Below are 22,827 nucleotides of genomic sequence, written 5' to 3'. Positions count from 1 at the left end.
GCTAAAGTGAAAATGTAAAAAGCTGAAGGCATCTGAGGGTTGATGGGGCATATCATCATGATCTGGTCTCCCATAAGCCTCACAGACCCCAGGCAAGGAAATGTGATAGGATGATGAGACTCTTCTTCCAAGAAACAAAAAAAAGGGGGTTTATGTACATCGGAACAGGTGTGGAAAGAATGGCTCAATCAAGTCTGACACACACATACACTTACAAACATTACAAAGTGTCCTGGTGTGCTACACATTTTAGAAAGCCAGGAATTCTGCAGCTTGATAAAACTAAACTCTGAGGCAGGATGACAATGTTCTTAGCCGAACCTCTGCTGATCCTGGATCTGCTCAGGGGTTGAGGTCTCAAACTGGGTTTGTTATGCAATCCAGAGCTGGGTTGAATGGTTTAGTAGGGGGAATGGGAGTTTAGTTGAGGAGTTACAATGGGGGTAGGGGAACAGATCTGAGATCAGTATCTCACCTGCCATTTGTTGAATACCACTGAATGCTCCTAGGTTACTGGAGGTGGTCGCTTGTTGGAGCAACTGGGAGATAGAGAGAGAAAAAAAACAGACCATTAATGTATAATCACTATTACGCATTGGCTTATGGTGATGGATATATATAAGGATAATGTTTGAAGGAGCTAGTGTTAGCTAAATATAGATGAAACATTGTGGTTTGTTCCCATGTTCCATGTTGTCTGGAGTGACACTATAGAGCAGTCTGTCAACAGTAAAGCAACACATAAGCCTCCATCTGTCAGGGTGTGTTCTTAGCCACTGGTGTTCCTCAAGTATTAGTATTGGGCCCACTCTAATTTTGTATCTATCAACATATTTAAATGTAATAAACAAAATCAAACCAATGAAATCACAGCCAATCAAAATATATTTGATTTCTAATATACATGTGTGATGTCTAATGTAATTAGTAGAGTTGTCAAAAGTAGACTTCGGTACCTATCGGTACTGAAATTTAAAAATGTGATGCTTTGAGCGCTGTTGAGCGGATTCGTAAACACCTCTGATTGGCCATTGTGTTGACGCATTCATCAGATATGTCTGTGATTGGCTTCAATGATCAACGCACGGCAGCGTTTGAAAGCACACAAAAGTGTTTGAATTTGTAAGTGGGAGTAGGAGCGTTTGAAAGCATGCGTCTATCAGTGGACTGGTCCGCGATAGACGGCTGCTTTCAAACGCTCCTGTGTCTATCTGTGTAAGCGCTCGGTGAAGAGCTTCATTGATGACTATTTACAACGTTTTTTACAACGTTGATCGTTAAAGCCAATCACAGACAAATCTGATGAGCCGTGAACACAATGGCCAATCAGAGGTGTTTACGAATTCGCTCAACAGTGCTCAAAGCGTCACCGACTAGGTACCGAAGTTGGTATTTTTGGCAACTCTAGTAAATAGCACTTTTTAGTGTAACACAACAAAAAGTGACCAATAAAATGACTTGTAGCATGGCACATTATTGCTATGCGGCCAGTAAGGACTAAAACTAAGCTTAAAGTAGATACGTAATTTATCATTTGGAACTTTAACACAGTGACAAGAAATGCTAACTATGCACAGTCTCTTAAACTTATAATTTGTGAACAACTTAACTCACAGAATATAGTGCTGAGAGTGAAAACCATGTAAAAAAGGAACTAAATCATAAAATACTTGAGGAGCACTTCAAGGTATTAGACTCATACATTGGTGTCAGTGAATACTGTCATGCTAAGAGTCGCCCGTCAGTTCTGCTGGCAGTGTGTTGCTGTCCTGGGCAGTTTCTGCACATGAAAGGGGAGAGGAAAGCAGACTCTAAATGACTCTAGAGGATTAGGATGACATTGAACTAGACCCCTCAGACTGCTTAAAAGCTAAACGTAACCTTAAAATGGCAGGGAAGTGGAAAAAGGCAGAGAAAGGAGAAGCGGTAGGGTGGGAGAGATGGCCCTGTCCCAATGCTCTTGCATAGTCCTTTAATCCTCACCCACTGTCCTTATGGACAAAAATGCAAGTAAATGTCACCACCATGTTGTATCCTCTTTATATTTAGGAGGATGATGACGGGCGTGAGTGAAATAGGGAATTTATGTATTGTTCTCATCACAATCCAATTACACAATAGAGCCAAAGACAGGCTCTGAAAAAATCTCTTTCATTTTCTCTATAGAGAAACTGATTTACCAATATCGCATGAACCTTTTAAGATGATAGTATACTCCTGTATTACATTTTTACATTTTTTTCTTTGATTAGAACTATATTCTTTGCAATGTATCCTACCATGGGATGAAATGTTGAATTGTGGTGGTTGATCTTGGAGCTAGTTGGTTTGGGTTTATGGCTTTATTAGGCGTTTTACTGAAGATTTTTTTTTTTAAAATGCCAATGAAGAAAATGAATGGGAAAAATACTTCAGAAAGGCTGCTAAAAAACGTTCCTACTCTGTCTGCTTTCTTGAAAGTTCCCAGAAAGCTGGACTGGTTGAATCCACTAACGCAGGGGTTCTCAACCTTTTTGATTCCAAGGCCCCCTATTGTCCACAACAATATTTGAAGGCCTCTTTCTTTTCCTAAAAATGTTTTAAAAAAATTTTCCAGACAGTGGAAAACTTGGTTCTTCAAAGAAAACAAAAGAGTTGTTGTGGGGGTAAATTAAAACAACAACAACAAAAATCTTGATTTTCAGGTGTTTTAGCTTATTTTAATACTGGTTTTGTCATGAGGCCCCCTTGGAAGTTTACTGGGCCCCGGCCCCCTGGTTAAGAACCACTGCCCTAACAGCTCCTAAATGGCAGCCCTACCCTTCATAGTTTTGAGTATGGGGACCGGTTTCGATCGAGGCACGATCGAAGTTCAACAGATGAGAGATTTGGAAAGGGTGAAGACTAGCTCGGAGAGAGCAAGAGAGGTGGGGGCGGGGCAGGTGGGCGGAGACAGTGACTGACTGCGGCGGCTGCGCTGGCTGTGCTGCTGGTGGGCGTGGCTGCGTGGGTGTGTCCTCTTACTGCCAGATACTGCGGGGTGAGGCCGGTCAGGCCGGTCAAGCTGCCCCAGGCAGACGCGCTGTTCAACTGCTGCATCTGCTGTGCCAACTGCTGCTGCAGCCGTCGCTGTTCCTTATCCTTCTGCGTGTCGGCAAACTTCACCACCATGGGGGAGGAGCAGCCCTGTGTGGACAGATTGAAAGAGAGAGGAGGAAAGTGGAAGAGAAAAAGGGGTAAAAAAAAAGGAGGGAAAGCTAAGTATCTAGAAGAGCAATGATCTTGTGCAGTGGTACTGCATAAACCGATAATGGCACACAAACACACACACAACCGCTGGAGCGACGGGAGTTCTTGGTGAAATGAGAGTTCTGTGCTGTGCTGCTGATTTTATTTCCCAGGAAAGCGATTTCCTGCTTTATAAAACTATTTCATCATCTGTCTGAGCGAGCAAGCGAGATCTCCCACCCCACAGCCCTCACTGCACCCTACAGACCTGCCGCATTTCCGTTAATCTCTCACACGTTCGCTCTCTCTCCCCGACGAAAGCAAACAAACGTAAACATCTTGGGTCTGACCTGTGATGCCCATTTAACTAAAGTCCTGAGGGTCAGAATATAATGAGAGAAGGGTGTGTGTTTATTGCAAGTGTTTTTTTAGTTCCTGAAATGGTTATTCAACCAAAAAATTAAATTTACTCATGATCTACCCAACCTCATATTCTTCAAAATCATCTTTTCTTTTTCTTTTTTTTCACAAAAAGTGAGCAAAATGTTGAATATAAAAATCTCAGGTTATAAAAACATCCAAAAGGGTTAATCTGATGAAAACATGTCCAGGTTACATTTTACTCCAAAAATCAAAAGAAAAAATGTATTATGCATAAAGACAATTAAAATATAACCATTAAGACATTTTTGGCATTTGTATTTAGCAGTTCTACCCCAAATTCTCATTACAATAATGATGCATATTTCATTTACGTTTTTTTTTTTTTTTTTTTTTGAAGTCCCATTATTCTTATTATATTCTAATTGTTATAATACAACTATGTATTGTAATACAGTGCTATTTTTATTTAAATCAGCAAAGTTAAGGCAGATATTTTACAATATAAATAATATATCACTTTTATTCTCAATGCTGATTAGCTAATTAGATTCCAGTTAATATAATGCAAGAATTTAGTGTAATTTGTAATATAAATAGCATAAATTGAAGGCAGAAGAACAAATACTGACATAATACTTTACAATTTAATTAATATATTTTTTTACTACAATAATGCAAATCTTTCTTTTTCTTTCTTTTTTGGCATTATGATAATAAGAACTGGGTTAAGGAAATGTGCTTATTTAGCTTAATTTTTGACAATTCAAAACAGTCTTCCTTGTATTTAAACTAGTGTTGTTAAAAGTACCGACTTCGATACCGAGTTGGTACTGAAATTTAAAAATGTGATGCTTTGAGCGCTTTTGAAAGCTGCTTTCAAACGCTCTTGTGTATATCTTGGTGAAGAGCATCATTGATGTCTATTTACAACATGTTTTTGAAGCGTTGATCATTGTAGCCAATCACAGACATATCTGATGAGTGAGCGAACACAATGGCCAATCAGAGGTGTTTACGAATCTGCGCTCAAAGCGTCACATTTTTAAAATGTCAGTACTGAAGTTGGTACTTTTGACAACACTAATTTAAACAAAATGTAAGTTATTTATTTTTGATTCTTAGTTTGGGATAAAACATGACCTGGGCATGAGATTCACCATAGATGTACCATAACATAAGTCCCGTCGAACCACTCACTTAAGCGTTTGATTGCTTTGTCTGAGGAACAGACCAAAATTTAAATCATCACAGCGGCATGAAGTTGAGAAGATGATTACATAATTTTCTCTGACGCAAGCACATAAGTGCTCATGTTATAAAAGTAAGACTTTGTAAATGCTGTTCAGTAAGAACATTCAGAAACACCATTACATGTATTAATATCAAAGCTGTTCCTCAGGCAACGGCAGCTAACACAGGGCAGCCATATGGAGCCACAAGAGGACGAAAGATTGAGACGAGTGCTTCAAGGCAATTATTCTACATCTCTGTCTCTTGTCTCTACCTTACAGGTGCTGATTCACTCTGATAAATCACTCTACCGCTTTTATTGTGCTCTCTCTGAACTGCAAACCACAGACTGACAAAAAAAGATGAAAGATCACAGACCCTCTAGAACGAGTGTGTGTGCGAGAGAGAACATTTGAGTTTCTTGGAGGTGGAGCGCCTCACATCCACCCGGAGCATTCTACAGTGTTCCTTCCATTCGGAGAGCTGATTTTCTTATTTCTGCTCTCAGATGGAGGAGAGGTAAAAATAAAACTTGTAAGGGGGAAAAAAAAAAATGAGATTTAACTCAAGCTGTCAATCGAGTGGTGCCATCTCCGAGTGAACATCTCAAGAGACCAAAAAAATCTCATTACTCACTCGCTCTGTCTTTCTCTCTTACACACACACACACTCTCTCTACAGGCTTTGGCTAATGTGAAAGAAGTAGATTGAAGCTAAAGTGTAAGTTAAAATTTGTAACGCTTTACATAGGTTAATCTCACAAAAACATGCCCAGATATGTAGTTGAAAGGTTAGGTAAAATTCACCCCAACACACAGGGTGCCACGCACACACTCCTATGAAATATACAGGAGCATACGAACGTGCATCTGTGGAGACACACACACAAAAACACAGTAACGCGATCACAGAGATAGAGACAAACACATATCAAATGAGATGAACGTCCAGGGAGACTACTGCAAACCAGAGCACTGAAAACAACCCTTTGAGACGAAACTAAAGGAGCAAGGCCGATCGCAACTGTGTACGTGTACCCAGGCGCATGCATGACCACCCTCTGTCATATCCGTTTTCATTAAGTCATGACATTCAGAAAGGCCACAAATTCCTCCGTGTGAGGGGAGGGCGAAGAGATGGCCGAAAACAAACAACAACCCGACACAATTTACTCACTCTCATCTAAACCGGGTAATTACTTTCCCTTTGCGAAAAAGATGTGGCTTATGGGGGGGGGGATTGGCTATTTGGACGCATACTGTGCAGAAATGTGGCCAGCTGGCAGAAGGATAAAATATATTTGTAAATTTAGCTAAGAATTGATAATTACAGGCCTTCGGAGACTTGAGAAAACGGCTTAAACCCATTAGTGCCAGTGATTTCTGATTGGTTAATAGGTGGTCTTTAAATCCGGGTGTCGGTGTTAAAAACAACACGTTTGCAAGGGTTAACGTACGTTGGGAGAGCGGTGACATGCATGTGCAAACCCGAAGTCGCACACACACGGGCGCATAGTTAGGGCCCTGTATTAGACAGCTGTCAGCACCCTCTGATTTGGTGTGTCAGAGCTTTGACATTTTGACAGGCACTGAGACGGACTGCTAAACTGAGAGCAGCACGGCAGCATTCTACAGGGCAATCACAATGCAAGGGCCCGTCGGAGGTCTGTTATTAAAGCGTCTGTGACATCGTCACCACGAGACCCGTCTGCTAATGGCAGACTGGTTGGGTGGTGGGTCCGGGGGGGTCCTTCTTAGTTTGACCCATTTGGCCAGGGGTGGTTTTGGCAATGCCTGACAGTAATTACAGGGAGCGAAGAGGCACTTAATATGGTGTTGAAAGTTCTGCAGAAAAGTGAGTGACTGAGGGAAAATTCTGTTTAAAAAAAAGTTTCATTTTGCAACTTAGAACTTCATAGGGAAAATCTTAGAATCTGTACATGGTAGTGATACTGGCCGCCAATTCAAATAGAAATAAGAGAGAGAGAAAAAGATAGAGAGATAGCAAGGCTCTGTTCTAAAATCTATTGAGCTGCCTACAGCAGTCTAATTGTCTTGGCAGCATCGTAAGTGAAATGAATCCTCGTAAGTGACTGATTTGGAACGCTCTACGTAGGCAGCAACTTGTGCGTCATACACACGTACTACCCTGTTGAAAAAAACAGCATATGCTGGTTAGGTATGTTTTGATACATGGCAGCTGGTTTGAGCTGGTTTATGCTGGTCCTTAATTGGTCATTAAGTGGTTTAAGCTAGTCCCGAGCTGGTTACAAACTGATCCTGAGCTGGAGCTAGCTGCTTATGACCAGCTTAAACCAGCTCATGACCAGCTAAGAACCAACTAAGGACCAACTTAAACCAGTTCAAACCAGCTGCCATGCTTCAAAACATACCTAACCAGCAAATGCTGGTTTTTCAACATGGTAGTTTGGGATTAGCATGTTATTAAGCTAATGTCGATATTCTAATAAGCAAAAACAAAGCAGAGAATCTAAGAAAATGATACAATGGTAAATGTGGACACATTAGCATTCTGCTAAGCTAACAATGATACTCTTGTAAGAAGCGGTCACATTAGGAAAACATTTGTAAGCAAAGATGGTCCATTGTCCATTATCAATAGGGTAAAGATTACTCAGTTCAGTTTGGTATTAGCATGTTGCTAAGCTAACAACGCAACACTAATGAATAAAACAAAAACAGCACACAAAATTGGGTAAAGTAGCTCATTTTAATTAGAACTACTTGTTGACATACTTTGCAGTACTGAATAAATTAGTTTAGTATCAACATCATGGGCATTGTTCACCATTTTGGATGAAAGCTGCTAAGCTAAGAATGACACTACAATAAGCAGTGTAAACAAAATAAAATGGTGACTTTTAATTAGACATTACTGATGCTACGTGAAACTGAATGAATTATATTTACAACGGACATATCTTATTGCATTGTACGCCATTTTGGAAGGATTTTTTCACTGAGCTCTTAGTGTATTGACGGTTTAATGCATTAGAAGAATGATGTCCAAAAGAAGGTTGGAACAACCTTTGCGAGGGGAGCGCACCCTTAAAATGCTGCCTACATAGTCAGCTCACTAGATTTTTGGAACAGAGCAGAGATAGAGAGAGGAAGATAGAGAGAGAGAGAGAGAGAGAGAGAGAGAGAGAGAGAGAGAGAGAGAGAGAGAGAGAGAGAGAGAAGACAAGGGTACAGTACCTCCATGGTTTGAGACTGATGCATGGCTTTGATTGCATTCTGTGCCATAGCCCTGGTAGAAAACGTGACAAACGCACATCCTGCAGGAAGGAGGGGAGGGACGTGGGAGGGAGGAGAGGAGAGGAAGGAGGAGAGACGAGAGAGAAACAAAACAAGACAAAAGGGTTGGACAGGTTGTTATAAAGCCAAAAAAAACAAAGATCGTACAAAGAACACAGCAGACAACAGTGCTATACAGTTGCTAGAATAGAACAATCAACATTCAACATTCAGCTTCAGATAAACATTCAACATTCAACATCTCAAAATACACACTCAACAAAATGACTATCAGCAATGGAATCAGTTCTTTAGTTTTGTTTGGTGCGATGGCTTGGAACTATGAATGGGATTAGTGTGTGTGGCTAGTTTCATCACATACACACACGTACTTTGTCACACCCAAACTCTACCTGTACGGTTACTGTGATACCAAAATTTCAACTGTTAATACCAATACTAGTGAAGTTTCATGATACTCAATTCCAATTTTGATACCACAACAAAAACATGACACTTTAATTAAAAAATATATATATAAATAATTATGCAAATAATGTCATCAATTACTTTGATTACTTTTACAAGGTCTTCATGAACTTTTTGAAACTTGAAAGTTTTGATGGAATGCACTTTCAACTGAGGGACAGAATTCTCTAAGGTTTCATTAAACATATTTTCATTTGTGTTTTAAAGATGAATGAAAGTGAGTGATTTTCTTTTTCTTCTCAATATTACCATTTATTAATATTATCGACATTCAAACCGAAAGGCCAAAGGCACAATATTTTCACACAAAATGATTTTAGTATCGACTTTAAAGTACTTTTAACATCCCCACCAATGTTTTTTTTTTTTTTTTTTAAATATATATATATATATATATATATATACACACACACACACATCTGTACATAAATATGTACAAAAAATAAAATACACTAAAAAAAACATAAATATGGACCCCCAAAAAAGTTCCTTTTTAAATAACTGTAATCAAGCCGAAGAATCCCTGGAGGGGAGTGTGTGTTTCGGGAGAGCTTGCAATGGCATCTGGGACAAGGAGTCTTGGAACCGAAGCGGTGCAAGCGGGAGCCAGAAGAACAGGCCATATGGAGGCATGCTGGGGGAAAACGCAGCCCTGTTTGAAGAGCTGTACTCTACTGTGCAGTCCAGCACATTTATACATATTGAGGACACACACATGCTCGCATGCATCGACAGTCTAGTTAATGGGTTAACTACTTCTCGCACGTCTACATATGTGAATGCGCTGAGATAGAAGCGAAGGAATGGAGGAGAAGAAGGAACAAAAGACTTGTTGCCCTGTCTTTTCATAAATGCTTCCTTTGAGTGCTTTCTTTTAAGTTTGGAAACTATTAACGATGTGATGTGCGTCCAAGTGTTGTTGGCCAGAATAACATGGACATGCTGGTGAATTTCATACTACTTTCTCATTTTTCCTACTGCAACATCCTCATGCTGCCATAGAGAATGATAGGAAATGTTCTGTCGCACACAAAACTGTCAGTACTATCAGTACTATCTGGAAAGCTTCATCATTATTCTTCACCCACAGTGCATTATTTGCATATAAAATACAGTGCATTCAACATTCACAATTACAACTTATGATCAATACCACTATGATTTCATCATGATTCTTCAAGAAAATCTTGACTTTCCCACTGGAAATGAGGACATAGTGGTTGCTCGTCTCATAAATGGTCAATGACATATAAGAGTATTCACATAAAATAAATAAATAAATAAATCCAGTTGCACGCATGTGCCAAATTCTTAGAGTTGGCTTTATATGTTTTCAAAAACATACCGTTTTCAAGCAAACATGACATTTTAAATGCCATGTCACATGGTGGTGTAACGTGGTGTAACCAAGTAAAAATATTAACATTTTTCTTACACCTTGAATACACGTGAATCTTAAAGGGTTGGTTCACCCAAAAATGAAAATTCAATCATTAATTACTCACCCTCATGTCGTTCCACACCCGTAAGACCTTCGTTCATCTTTGGAACACAAATTCAGATATTTTTGATAAAATCCGATGGCTCAGTTAGGCCTCCGTTGCCAGCAAGATTATTTCCTTTTTCAATGCCCAAAAAGGTAGGCATATTTAAAACAGTTCATGTGAGTACAGTGGTTTAACCTTAATAGTATAAAGCGACAAGAATACTTTTTGTGCGCCAAAAAAACAAAATAACAACTTTATTCAACAATATCTAGTGATGGGCGATTTCAAAACACTGCTGCATGAAGCTTCGAAGCTTTACGAATTTTTTGTTTCAGTGGTTCAGAGCGCCAAAGTCACGTGATTTCAGTAAACGAGGCTTTATGTCAAAAGTGTTTTGAAATTTCAATAGTTCTCGTGACTTTGGCAGTTTGATACGCGCTCCAACAACTGATTTGAAACAAAAGATTCATAAAGCTTCAAAGCTTCATGAAGCAGTAATTGAATAATTTCGCTATTTTGTTTGTTTGTTTTTTGGCGCACAAAAAGTATTCTCGTCGCTTTATAATATTAAGGTTGAAACACTGTAGTCACATGAACTGTTTTAAATATGTCTTTAGTAGCTTTCTGGGCACTGAAAAAGGGAATGATCTTGCTGGCAATGCAGGCCTCACTGAGCCATCAGATTTTATCAAAAATATCTTAATTTGTGTTCCGAAGATGAAAGAAGGTCTTACGGGTGTAGAACGACATGAGGGTGAGTAATTAATGACAGAAATTTCATTTTTGGGTGAACTAACCCTTTAATTAAAATAATAATACTCGTAAATTGCAAGGTAAACAGTATTTTTTGTCAATAAATATCATTAATTATTAATTTATAAATATAATTTTGTTTTTAGGGAGTTGCACCACATGACATTTTGCAACCTGAACTAAACTTGCTTTGTAATAAAGTCAAATTATTTGATATTTTAAGTTACTTAACCTAGACACAGTCATGGGAGTCTGCAAGATTTTGGTTGCACCATATGATTTGTGCTCTTCATTGTATGTATAAATTGCATTTAAATGCATTTTTGACTAAATTCAATGAAAGAACCAAAAAATAGCGTCATGTAAATGACCCACTATCATTTTACATGACTTGAATTCAGCAATAATTCTGCTCTGCAATACAGTGTTACAACCACACGGTTGCGCTGTATATCTGCTGGTACCAGTTACCTGCTCTAGCTAGCAGACCTACCTTTCTTCTCTCTTCTCATTAGCATCTCTCTCCTCACTATCACTCCAATACAACCTCCTTTCTGTCTTCAGAGCGGGTGAATCTGGCCCCGGCGAACCGGAGCGCCGCCACGAGTGAAAGCGGAATGAAAGGCTGTTTATTTTTAGAGTTGTTTAATTAGCCTCATCATTAAAGCAGTTTTGGACACTCTAAGGGTGATATTTGTCGGCACTGGCATGGTGCGAAACTCTAGAGAAACCATCTCGTGGGGGAGAAACGCAGAAAAAAAACTTTTTCTTTCAACTCTCAAAGTCCTCGTTTTTGCTGACCTGCGACTGCAGAGTTCGTTCACGGTTCGAACGAACTCTGATCTGTTGAGATGATAAGCAGTTAACGAGGAGACCGAATGAAAGAATTTCCAAGGAAAGCAATTAATTATTCTTATTCCGCAGCCCTCTGGAATACTTGATGGTGATTGGTCAATCGCAGCATTCTGGGGTCAATTTCTTTTCACATAATGAGCGCAAAACGGCATAATTTCTGTGCCATGTTTTTCTTTTTACATATTAAAATTATTTAAACTCAAACCACTATTTCAAATCCATTTATTTATTTATTGGTCAGGTATTTTTCTTACATTAATGACTGACTGACTGTATTTTTTTATGTCGTGGTTGTGGCGAAAACAACACAAACAAAGGTATAAATACCTGGCAGTGTCATCGAAAGAGAATAAACGAGGGAGACGGTGCAATACAGAGGGATAGAGAAAGCAAGAGATGAGTTTTTTGAAGAAAGTGGGGTAGCTCCCAGGGCACTGCGCTCACATGTGGCCTGATCTATATTTTATTAATAGTGAAGTTCAATGATGATTGATAGACCGCTTTAATAGCGATGCGAGAGCGTGGTAAAGTCATCCTAGTCCGTGGGATTTACCGTACACCTCCTTTACGTACACATTTACTCATCTATTTATTCATCCAATCCTTTTTTATGGGAGAGGGTGGTAGTTCCTCTCATAAAGACATTTCAAATATATCTCCAACCACTAGCTCAGGGAATAAAGTTAATCTCCTGTGGAATTAAAATATTCATGAGGACAGGAGGAAAAGACGGAAAATAAGGACTGCGGAGGAGTGACGTGAATGAGCGGAGGATGGAGGGATGACTAGAGGAGTGGATGAGGAGGATAAACGAGTGATATAAGAGGGCTGTATGGGAAGGCAGAGCATTGTGGGAAGTTGGAGGTATGGTGTAATTCCCTACAGGTTACATCAAGCTGGAAAAATCTTCAACACTATCATGTACCACACATACTCTCGTGATTCTTGAGGAAATCGAACAACCTCACATTCACACAGTGAGAGACTGAATTTTCTAAGTAACAGATATTTGAACTTGAAAGCTGGAATGAAAAAGAAAAAAAAAAAAACACTAACCAGTAACTCTAACTGCTGTGTTACCAGAATGTGCACAATTGTCTAATTCTTAGAGCTCAGTTTGTAAATTTTGATTTTTGAAAGCTAAAAACGAACAAAATTGACTTTAAAAGGTTTTGCACTTAAAATGGAGGTCAATTGGCTAAGTGTACAACAAAGAATTACAGTATAAGCGCATTTCAAAAGCATTTTTTTACAAGATGAGATAAGTTCAAATTACGATCAACAGTAATCGACAATGGAGCTTAACTTGTAAAAATTAATGGGGGAAAAAAGTAAAAGTAATGGAAAAATAAACCGTTAAAACGATTTAACGAATTTAACTGCCCCGGCCCAGAGCAACAGTTCAATAAATAAGAAGTTAATACTATGTTATATTTTAGACAGTATTGTCTGTTTTTGATCAATTTTGCCAATGAAAATATTACCTAAAGCCAAATCAGAACTCAGTCTCCAAGTAACACACAGCAGTGTTTCGTTTCTGAAGGAATCCACGTTTTGAGCGAATCAGTCGGGCGAATCAATGATTCAATGGCTCATTCGTAAAGACAGCCCTTTCTTTTGTGGAACATAAAAGAAGATATTTTGAAGAATGTTGGTAACCAAACTGTTTTGGTCTGTAAATATATCTAAATACCAATTCTGATGCAGCTTCTGAAAAAAAAAAAAGAAAAGAAAAAAAAAAAGGCCATTGTAGCCTAAAAGTTTATGTGTAATAAATTCTATGTAGAATTAAATAAAATATTTCTTTCTAAAGCTACTTTTTGTAATGTCTATTTGATGCTTTTCTCATTTAACACAATAATGAATTCTTTTTTTGGAGGTAATTTCTCAGCCAAATTTGATGTGTGATTAATTTGTGATTAATAAGATTAAGAATTTTAATCGCTTAACAGCCCAAATTAATAGCCACGTTCCCTAAAAATAAAAAACACTCATAACAGTTTTTATAAGTATTTCCCACCCCCTGTGACCTTTATAACAAAAACAGGCTGAATTTGCTACTTTACCTTTAAGACTTCTATATGTAAATGAGCCCTGTTATGATTGGTTATATGTCTGCTGTAGTTCCAACTAGATCTCACGGGGCAATCTAACTATTTTTGTATGAATTTGTTCTTTGTACAATTTGAATCATACAAAAATGTAAGTTTTTTTTTTTTTTTTTATAAAAAACATAAGCATGAAGTCACCCCTAAATGAGTAAGCAGATTGTAAGAAAACGTATGAATGAGATCGTATAAATTAATACGAATTAGCCACCATTTCGGCAAAACGTAAAATAGTTACAAAATACCATGAGATTGTGTCGTTAGTTTGCACTGTTGTTCGTCAGGAAGGCACAAGCGGCTGAATACTGAGTAGGTGTTGATGTATTAATATGGGCGGTCATATGTTAATGAGCTAATGGTTGTGATGTCATAACCATTACGTTTTTGCCGCTTACAGCGTTCAGTTCAGTGTGACCCCAAAGAAGTTGAAAATTCTTAGTGATGCAAAACAATCACTACCAATCAGAACATATTTGTCATGTAATACATGGAATGCTTTATTTGACCAATGAGGCTTTACTGTGGGCGTGGCTACCCAGTGTGATGCTTCATTGCATCGCACATGGTTATCTCAGTGTTAGTTTCACATTTGCGTTGAGATTGTTAGAGGACACATCAAAAAAAAAAAAAAAAAAAAAAAAGAGAAATCTTGTTTTCCATCATATGCTTCCTTTAAAAATGTAGAAACAAATGTCGAAACCCTGATAAATATACAGTATGTGCATGTGTCTCACCTCGGCTGAGTCCGTCTGGTCCCCTCAAGATGCGGCACTCCTCGATCTGTCCGAAGGGAGAGAACATGACCCGGATGTCGTTCTCATTGCATTTCTTCGACACCATGCCGATGAACAGCTTTCTGTCCTCCACCGCTGAGCGATAGGAAGGGTGGAGAAAACAAATGAGACCAACGTGTGGGGAAAAAAGACGTGATCACGTGATCAACATCTCATTAGCACATCAAGCCCAGACACACACAACAGCAAATTTTCGTTTGGTTCTCTTTGATCTTTTCTTTCAATGACCCAGGCGCTCTCTTTTGCCTGTAATCTGTGTGTGCCGCCTTCAAGTCCTCCTGGGATGATCCTATTTACAAACTCGGAGGCCGTAATTATGATGTGATGAGCATTTTTGGTCGAAATAAAATGGATGCGTTGAGCGATTTCATTTTTATTTCTCTCTTTTACAGTTCACCATAAAGACAGAGAGCTCTTTAGCACTAATGCACCAAAATGAAGAGGAAAATGCGCATTAGGTGTGTAATTGATGCTTTATGTATTTTATCATTCTGTGCTGCCAGAGAGAATGATGGGAAATGTAGTTTTGTTGCTCACCTCATTAACTGGCTAAATGAGTAGTATTTTCTGGTAAGCTGTATTGCTATTTTTCATCAACAGTAGATAAAATGTGTACAAATTAAACTGAACAACAAAATATAAGCCTGTATTGAACACTGCATTGAGATTTATGAAATCTTTTAACTTATTTAATTTTACTTTCAGCTACCTATAAGACTGTAAAATAAAAATAAAATACAATAAAAAAATCCAGTTTAATTTAACACATTTCACCGTGTGATCTCGAAAATATGTATGGAAACACTTTTCAAACTTAGAGTAAAAAATAAATAAAATAAAATAAAATAATTATACAATTGTATGATAAAATAAAATTAAAATAAAATAAAAAATAATAAAATAAAAATAAAATAAAATAAATTGCAGCTTTGTATCCCCTAATTGTGACTTTAAATCTTACAATGTGAAATAATTACTTATTTTTAATGTTTTATCACAATTACCACAGTTTCACTTATTACTGTGAGGTGGAAATGGGCTTCCATATGGTAAACATCATTCCGACAACCTGAAGTCAGTGAGAGAAAGTGCGAACCTTCAGATGTTTCTAATCTGAAATGATCGGTATAATGAGAGAAGGACTGAACAAGAAGAAAATAGTAATAAAAAAGAGAGAGAGATAAATAAAACAAAGAAATTGTATATTTGGTAACGGTTTCAGTTGTGTGGTTGTCTATGCTTGAGTGAGTGAGAAAGAGAGAGAGAGCAAGAGAGAGGCAACTGTAATCCAATTTTTTTTAATGAAGAATGTGTCAGCTCTTACCGCTGGGCGGCCGATAAGCAAGCCGCTGCACTCTGGGAAATCGATAGCTCACTTGTTTATTTTGCTGTTTGAATTGTTTGTGCATTTAACAGCGACAGGATGAGCCAGCGATAAGTGCTGTTTCAAAGGCTTCGCCTTTATGCACACACAGTGTCATATCAGAAGATTAAGCGCACACACACACAGGAGCAGCGTTCTCAGTTTGATAGGTTACAGTGTTCACTAATGAGCAGAATAAATGCATTACAGCTGTGTTTACAGTGAACATTTGATATGATATCATCTATGTGAGACGCCTTTTGGAGGGTCACATATACAACACCACTGTCACTCAGAAAGACATGGATCCTTATCCACCGACGAGTGATGATTCCCAATCTGACTCAGAAAAAAATATATGAAATGCTATTTGCACACCATTTTATTTCCATAATAAGTCATTTCAGAGGCAGAACAAGTTATTACATTTCGAAGAAATACCACAACAAATATTTGTTCTTTGGAATAACATGCAGCGAAGCGTGCACAATAAGACCAATAACTATTATAAAAAAATATAGATATTATCTATTGACTTAAAAATCAATAGATACGATTTTTTGCAAATAATTCTGTTTCAGACTAATCAAGAAAATATTATAATATAAATTTATAATACATTTAAATGTATAATTTACAAAAATGTGGGGTCAGTATGATTTGTTTAAAAAGAAATGAATACTTTTATTTAGAAAGGATGCATTAAATTGATCAAAAGTGGCAAATGATTTTAAAATTATATAAATGCTGTTCTTTTATACAATAATATATTATATAATTATAATATACTTATATAATTTCCATTCACTGAAAAAAATGTATCACAGTTTCCACAAAAATTTTAAGCAGCACAACCGTTTTCAACATTGGTAATAATTTGTTTCTTAAGCAGTAAATCAGCATATTAGAATGATTTCTAAGGATCATGTGACACTGAAGACTTAGTAAAATATATTAAAATGAAACATTTAATTTAAACTGTAATAATATTTCACAATATTGCTGTTTCTACTGTATTTTTGATCAAATAAACAGCCTTGGTGAGTATAAGTGACTGACCCCAATCTTCTGAACGGTGCTGTATATAAAGCAAAATTGGTAAACTATAGTCAAACAAGCATGTTTGCTTGTGAGCAGGTAATGCAGTAACATAGTCGTAACAGTTTCATCATCATTCAACTGTCAAGTCGAAGTCTGAAAGAGCTTTGCACATCCCCTGGCCAAGCACCAGCTCTCTTTCAGTGGACTTCCTAACCACATCTATAAAATCTTTTTGTGAGTGATATGGTTTATTTGAGTGTGTGTATACGTGTGTGGGTCGCTGCCAGGGCAAACACTTAAACTATTCCTGACCCGTGCAGCCCTCCTGGGTTTCAATAATTCAGCCATCTCTCAGTCACACACACACACACAGACGCAACCACAGAGACAAACCCCCAGAACAAACGTACAGTTGGACAACTTGAGGAAAATAAGAAAGGCATACAGACACTCACCATTTGATTTCTCACTGTCTGCGGGCTTCATCTGTATGGGATGGTGCATCTGAAACACAGGACACACAAGGGTTACATTTACAAAAACAGCACATTTACTACAACACACTCATTAACGCTCACGCCAGCACATAATCAACCTCTACTCACTGCCGCACTGATGTTCTACATTATCGCTGTAATCTCGTTAATGTGTCGTCATTTTTTCCGCTGACTCTATTCTTCATCTCGATAGACGCTAACGGAATGAAGATGTACCCGTGTCGGGGGTTTGATGAAGGTGATTTGTCAGCACTTTGCCGATGAAATGTTTATTGCATTCCATCTTTCTCTCGCGCACTTGTTCTTGTTCTCTTAATCTCCATCTAACGATTTTTTGAATAATCTGCCGTACACGTTCTGTCTGATCTATTTTTTAATTGTCAGTCTATGTACATAAGATGTCAAGATAGATGCTTTTGGAGGTTTCATTGTGTCACGCTGTATCTTCAGCATTTTGTTTTCAAGGTATTGTGTCACGTACGCATTTTGACAATATATTTCCAACCTTTTGTTGACAATATTCAATATCTATAACTGTATGTATTTTAAAACGTCTTATAACAGGATGATTTTTTTTCTCCATATCAGAGAAAAACTATCCTAACCTAAACAAATGATATTTTGTCGTAAATATTTCATTTATATTTAGTTTTTTTTTTTAGTATTTTTTTGTCTTAACGATATATATAAATATATATATATATATATATATATATATATATATATATGAGATTATTTTTTTTCAGTTTAACATGCTAAAAATATTTAACGCAATTAATGCAGCATACGTTTTTTCCATCATAATTTGGCTAGCATTACCTTATCGGAGTGTCCACCAAAGCGTTTTTTCCAGCGGCTAGCATACTTTTCCAATTGTTTTCAATGGGAGCACCGCATTTTTTAAACGGCAGGAGGCGCTGAGTGTCTTTTTTACGCGCTGAGAGCTCGGCCTTTTTTACCGGTCGCCTCGAGATGAAGAATGTTCAACTTTGAGTAAAATTCTGCCCTCATCACTGTCACTTTTTAGCCAGCCGTCCAATAAGAGTGAAGGAGGGGCAGGACAAATACAACACCGACCAACTGTCACAACACTCTTGCTGTACAGTGACATTAACAAGCAGAGAACGGAACAAAATGGATGAGAAATTAATATTTGCTGGTCTCTGAACATACATAGCAAGTACTCTACATTGTGTCAACATTTTTAGTCTGAAACAAATTACCTGCGAAATCAGTTACAAGTAACAGTGCCGTGGATATTCCGTATCATAGCAAAAACCGTCTCAACTTAAAAAAAACGGTGCGCTGCCGAAGCACTCTCAAACTTTAGGAAGCTTAATAGTCAAATTAAACGCACATTGAAATCATTGTCTTGAATCCTCTGCGTACGTTGGATTCTGTTGCTCGTACTGTTTTTTGAATGCCTCTAAGGCTGCACTTCTGCTTTTGATTGCTCGTCTATTTTCTCTGTTTATTTCTCAAAGTCTCTGCTCCTCTTATAACACCTTCAGCTTTGTTGAACAAAACCACAAGTTTGAGTCCGGCAGCTTTGATATACTGCAGAGTCCAGATCTGTCCAACACACACGCACACACATACACACATGGCATCTGTTTCCCCATTTTCATGTGCTCTTCTCTGTACGGTGTGTGTGTGTGTGCAGCCGTCACGGAGCACGTGGATGTGTGTTGTCATCCTCTCCAATTCAAGGCCATGACATTAATTACAGAGATCATGCTCTGGTACCCGTTTCTCATGAAATATACATGCTTGCTCTCACAACACACACATTCAAACACCTGAAAGCGGTCAACATCTGCAGCTGAAGACAGAATGACAGCTCCATAACTCTTGGGTTGGATCGAATTATAAAAGCAGTCAGAAATAACTGAAGGTATCTGTTTACTTCATTTCAACTCTGACCTTTGACCTTCACCACACACACACACATGTCCATGGTCTTTGATGGTTTGGCATGCTGCCGGCATCCTCTACAGGCATCTGATCCTGTAGGATACATTCACTCTTTCTGACCGTGGCTAGAATACTTTTAGGTTTTAAAAGACCAAGGTTTGTTGTTTGATGTTGTTTGTATGCTTTGGACACAGACTAACCCTGAAAAAAAAAATAATAATAATTAATTAATTATATTTATAGTATTGGCCAAAAATGATGTGCGGAGGGGATATTTGATTTTAATGTCCTTACAAGTTTAATGAAACCATTAACATATGAGGAAAATAAATACCACACACACACATTCACACATTCACATCTTTTTAAATATTTTAAATATAAGGGAAGAACAAAACACTAAACTTGGTTAAGGTATATATTTATCTGAGAGAATTATTTGGCAAAAAAAATAAAAAATAAAAAAAAATAAAAAAAGGCAAACTACAGCTACAGGTTCCCTTTCGAGGGAAATCGCACTGCGTCCCGAAGGGGGCGCTATGGGAACGCCCCCTTCGGGACGCAGTGTCTCGTTCCCTCTCTCAGGGAACTATGGTTATAGTCATAACCTGAGATGTTTTATTTTACTATGCACAAAAAAGATATTTATTTCTCACAATTTCAAGTTTAGCCTATATATTTGCAATTTTGAAATTTAAAAATACAACAGAAAAACCCAAACAAACAGTGATATTGTGAAATATTATTACAATTTAAAATAATGATTTTCTATTTGAATACATTTTAAAATGTAATTTATTCCTGCATTTGGTAAAGCTGAATTTTCAGCATCATTACTCCTTCTTGAACAGAAAATCAGCATATTAGAATGATTTCTGAAGGATCATGTGACACTGAAAACTAGAGTAATGATGCTGAAAATTCACAGAAATAAATTACATGTTATAATATATTTAAATAGAAAACAGTTATTTTTAAATTGCAATAATATTTCACAATATAAATGCAGCCTTGGTGAGCATCAGAGACTTATTTAAAAACATCAAAAAACTAAAGGTTTCATTAGTTAACATTAGTTAACTACTTTAGTTAACATTAACTAAGAATTAACAATAATTCTACAGCATTTATTAATCTTAATTAATGTTGATTTCAACATTTACTAATACATTATTAAAATCAAATGTATTTGTTAGTGTTAGTTAATGCACTGCGAACTAACATGAACAAACTGTGTGCAGTCCAGTGGTCTGATGACGGTGCGTTTGGGTGAAAGATCACAAGAGTCAGACAGATGGGCACACAGTGGGGAATTTATAAGCTGCCACACTCTCCTGAACACACACACACACACACACACAGACACACACACTCAAACATAGCATCATAAACACTAGCAGTGAATGATATTTAATTAAAAAAAGAAAAGAAAAAAGATTGCAACAACCTTAATGGAGAGCGCACACACACTCCCAAACACTCTCGACCAGACAAGACCTTCTTGAAACCAATTCAGACAGTGTAATTGATAAAATCTGTCAATGTTATAAACTGATAACCTACTGACACACACTTACAGGTGTAAATGTTTTAAAGGGTTAGTTCACCCAAAAATGAAAATTCTAAAATTAATTACTCACCCTCATGTCGTTACAAACCCGTAAGACCTTCGTTCATCTTCGGAACACAAATGAAGATATTTTTGATGAAATCCATGAGCATTCTGGCCTCTGATAGACTGCAAAGTTATTACCACTTTCAAGGCCCAGAAAGGTACTAAAGGCATCATTAAAATAGTCCATGTTACTATATAATGAGTCGGCGTTCTGATGTAGAACACGGAAGTGCTGCACTGTGTTTACAACATAAGCAGCGTAGGAGGAAGTGAAGAAATTGTTGAATAAAGTCGTTATTTTTGTTTGTTTTTTGTGCACAAAAAGTATTCTCGTCACTTCATAACATTAAGGTTGAACCACTGTAGTCACATGGACTATTTTAATGATGTCTTTACTACCTTTCTGGGCCTTGAAAGTGGTAATAACATTGCAGTCTATCAGAGGTCAGAAAGCTCTCGGATTTCATCAAACATATCTTAATTTGTGTTCCGAAGATGAACGAAGGTCTTACGGGTGTAGAACGACATGAGGGTGAGTAATTACTGACAGAATTTTCATTTTTGGGTGAACTAACCCTTTAATCAACTCAATCTAATAGAGCAGTAAGGAGATGGATCACATCAGCCATCACATACTTTTTCTACACATTTCTACAGATTGATCGAATTCAACAAAGCATTCAACAAAAACCCGACTTATTTATTATGTTTGCCTCAGCTAAATCCATTTAAAATCCAAAACAAGTTTAAAGTTTTCAGATTCCATTTGGACCTGCTCATATGTGACTGTAATTACTGTAAATAAATGTCTACTGACCAAAAACTTCACAACAAGCATATTGCCAACACTAAACTGATCTTGTAAGCAGTCTTCAGTGAACTGAATTAATGTACAATCACATAATGAGAGAGAGAGGGAGATGAATTCGTTCACAGCTGGAGGATACTTTAACAGACATGTCCTACATTAGCCTTCACACACACGCCGTTCAGAGACAGTCTGATTATGGCAGCAATTGATATGATAATCTTATGTGACATCTCTAGGTCTGCCGTGGGCTAGAGAGTTCGGAATAGGAAAAACAACATCTCTAACTAAACAAAAAGATGATAAGAAAACAATGAGTAAACGCAGACAATAAAAGCATGAATACAGTTCATCTGTCAATTTTACAACAACACTATTATGTTTTCATCAAATGTTTTGACTATATACTTTTCATTTTATTACAGATGACAGTAACCTTTTGGTACTTTTTTGTATAAATCCCACTTTATTTTTTATAAATTCCTTTTTGTTTTGTTTTTTGGTAAAAAATAGTGTAGAATTTTAATATTCACCATTTATTGGTTATCAGCCGCAAGATGAAAATAGTTATTGGCTTTTTGGTCTCAAACAGAATTTTAAAATCGTTGCATCCCTATAAAATATACTACCATTCAAAAATTTAGGGTCAGTAAGATTTTTGTTTTTGTTTTTTTATGCTCACCAAGGACCAAGGCTGCATTTATTTAATCAAAAATACAGTAAAATATTAATATTGTGAAATATCTTTACAAATTAAAATAACTGTTTTCTATTTTAATGTATTTTAAAATGTAATGTATTCCTGTGATGCAAAGCTGAATTTTCAGCATCATTACTCCAATCTTCAGTGTCACATGATCTTTCAGAAATAATTCTAATATGCTGATTTGATGCTCAAGAAACATTTCATATTATTATTAATGTTGAAAACTGTTGTGCTGAATATTTTTGAGGGAACTGTGATACATGCTTTTCTTTGATTCTTTGATTAATAGAACCAATTTTACTGTTACTTTTATCAGTTT

General features: G+C 37.1%; 1 protein-coding gene across 34 annotated transcripts in view; it reads right to left on the bottom strand.

Annotated features, from left to right (window-relative positions):
* The window catches only part of celf2 (cugbp, Elav-like family member 2), a 156,984-nt gene that overhangs the window by 19,592 nt on the left and 114,565 nt on the right, over window positions 1-22,827 (bottom strand). For 21 of the 34 annotated variants that reach the window (XM_051891341.1, XM_051891333.1, XM_051891335.1 and 18 more), the window contains 5 exons: window positions 17,424-17,472; window positions 14,505-14,639; window positions 8,040-8,119; window positions 2,944-3,165; window positions 476-539 (listed from right to left, as the gene is read on the bottom strand). In XM_051891341.1, the coding sequence (XP_051747301.1) occupies window positions 476-539; window positions 2,944-3,165; window positions 8,040-8,119; window positions 14,505-14,639; window positions 17,424-17,472 (550 nt within the window). The remainder of the gene's footprint in view (window positions 1-475; window positions 540-2,943; window positions 3,166-8,039; window positions 8,120-14,504; window positions 14,640-17,423; window positions 17,473-22,827) is intronic. The other 13 variants (XM_051891343.1, XM_051891345.1, XM_051891349.1 and 10 more) reach the window with 2 other exon arrangements.

The sequence above is a fragment of the Ctenopharyngodon idella genome, chromosome 4 (genome assembly GCF_019924925.1).
Source record: "Ctenopharyngodon idella isolate HZGC_01 chromosome 4, HZGC01, whole genome shotgun sequence".
Classification (NCBI taxonomy): domain Eukaryota; kingdom Metazoa; phylum Chordata; class Actinopteri; order Cypriniformes; family Xenocyprididae; genus Ctenopharyngodon; species Ctenopharyngodon idella.
This window is presented reverse-complemented; position numbering and strand designations above follow the sequence as displayed.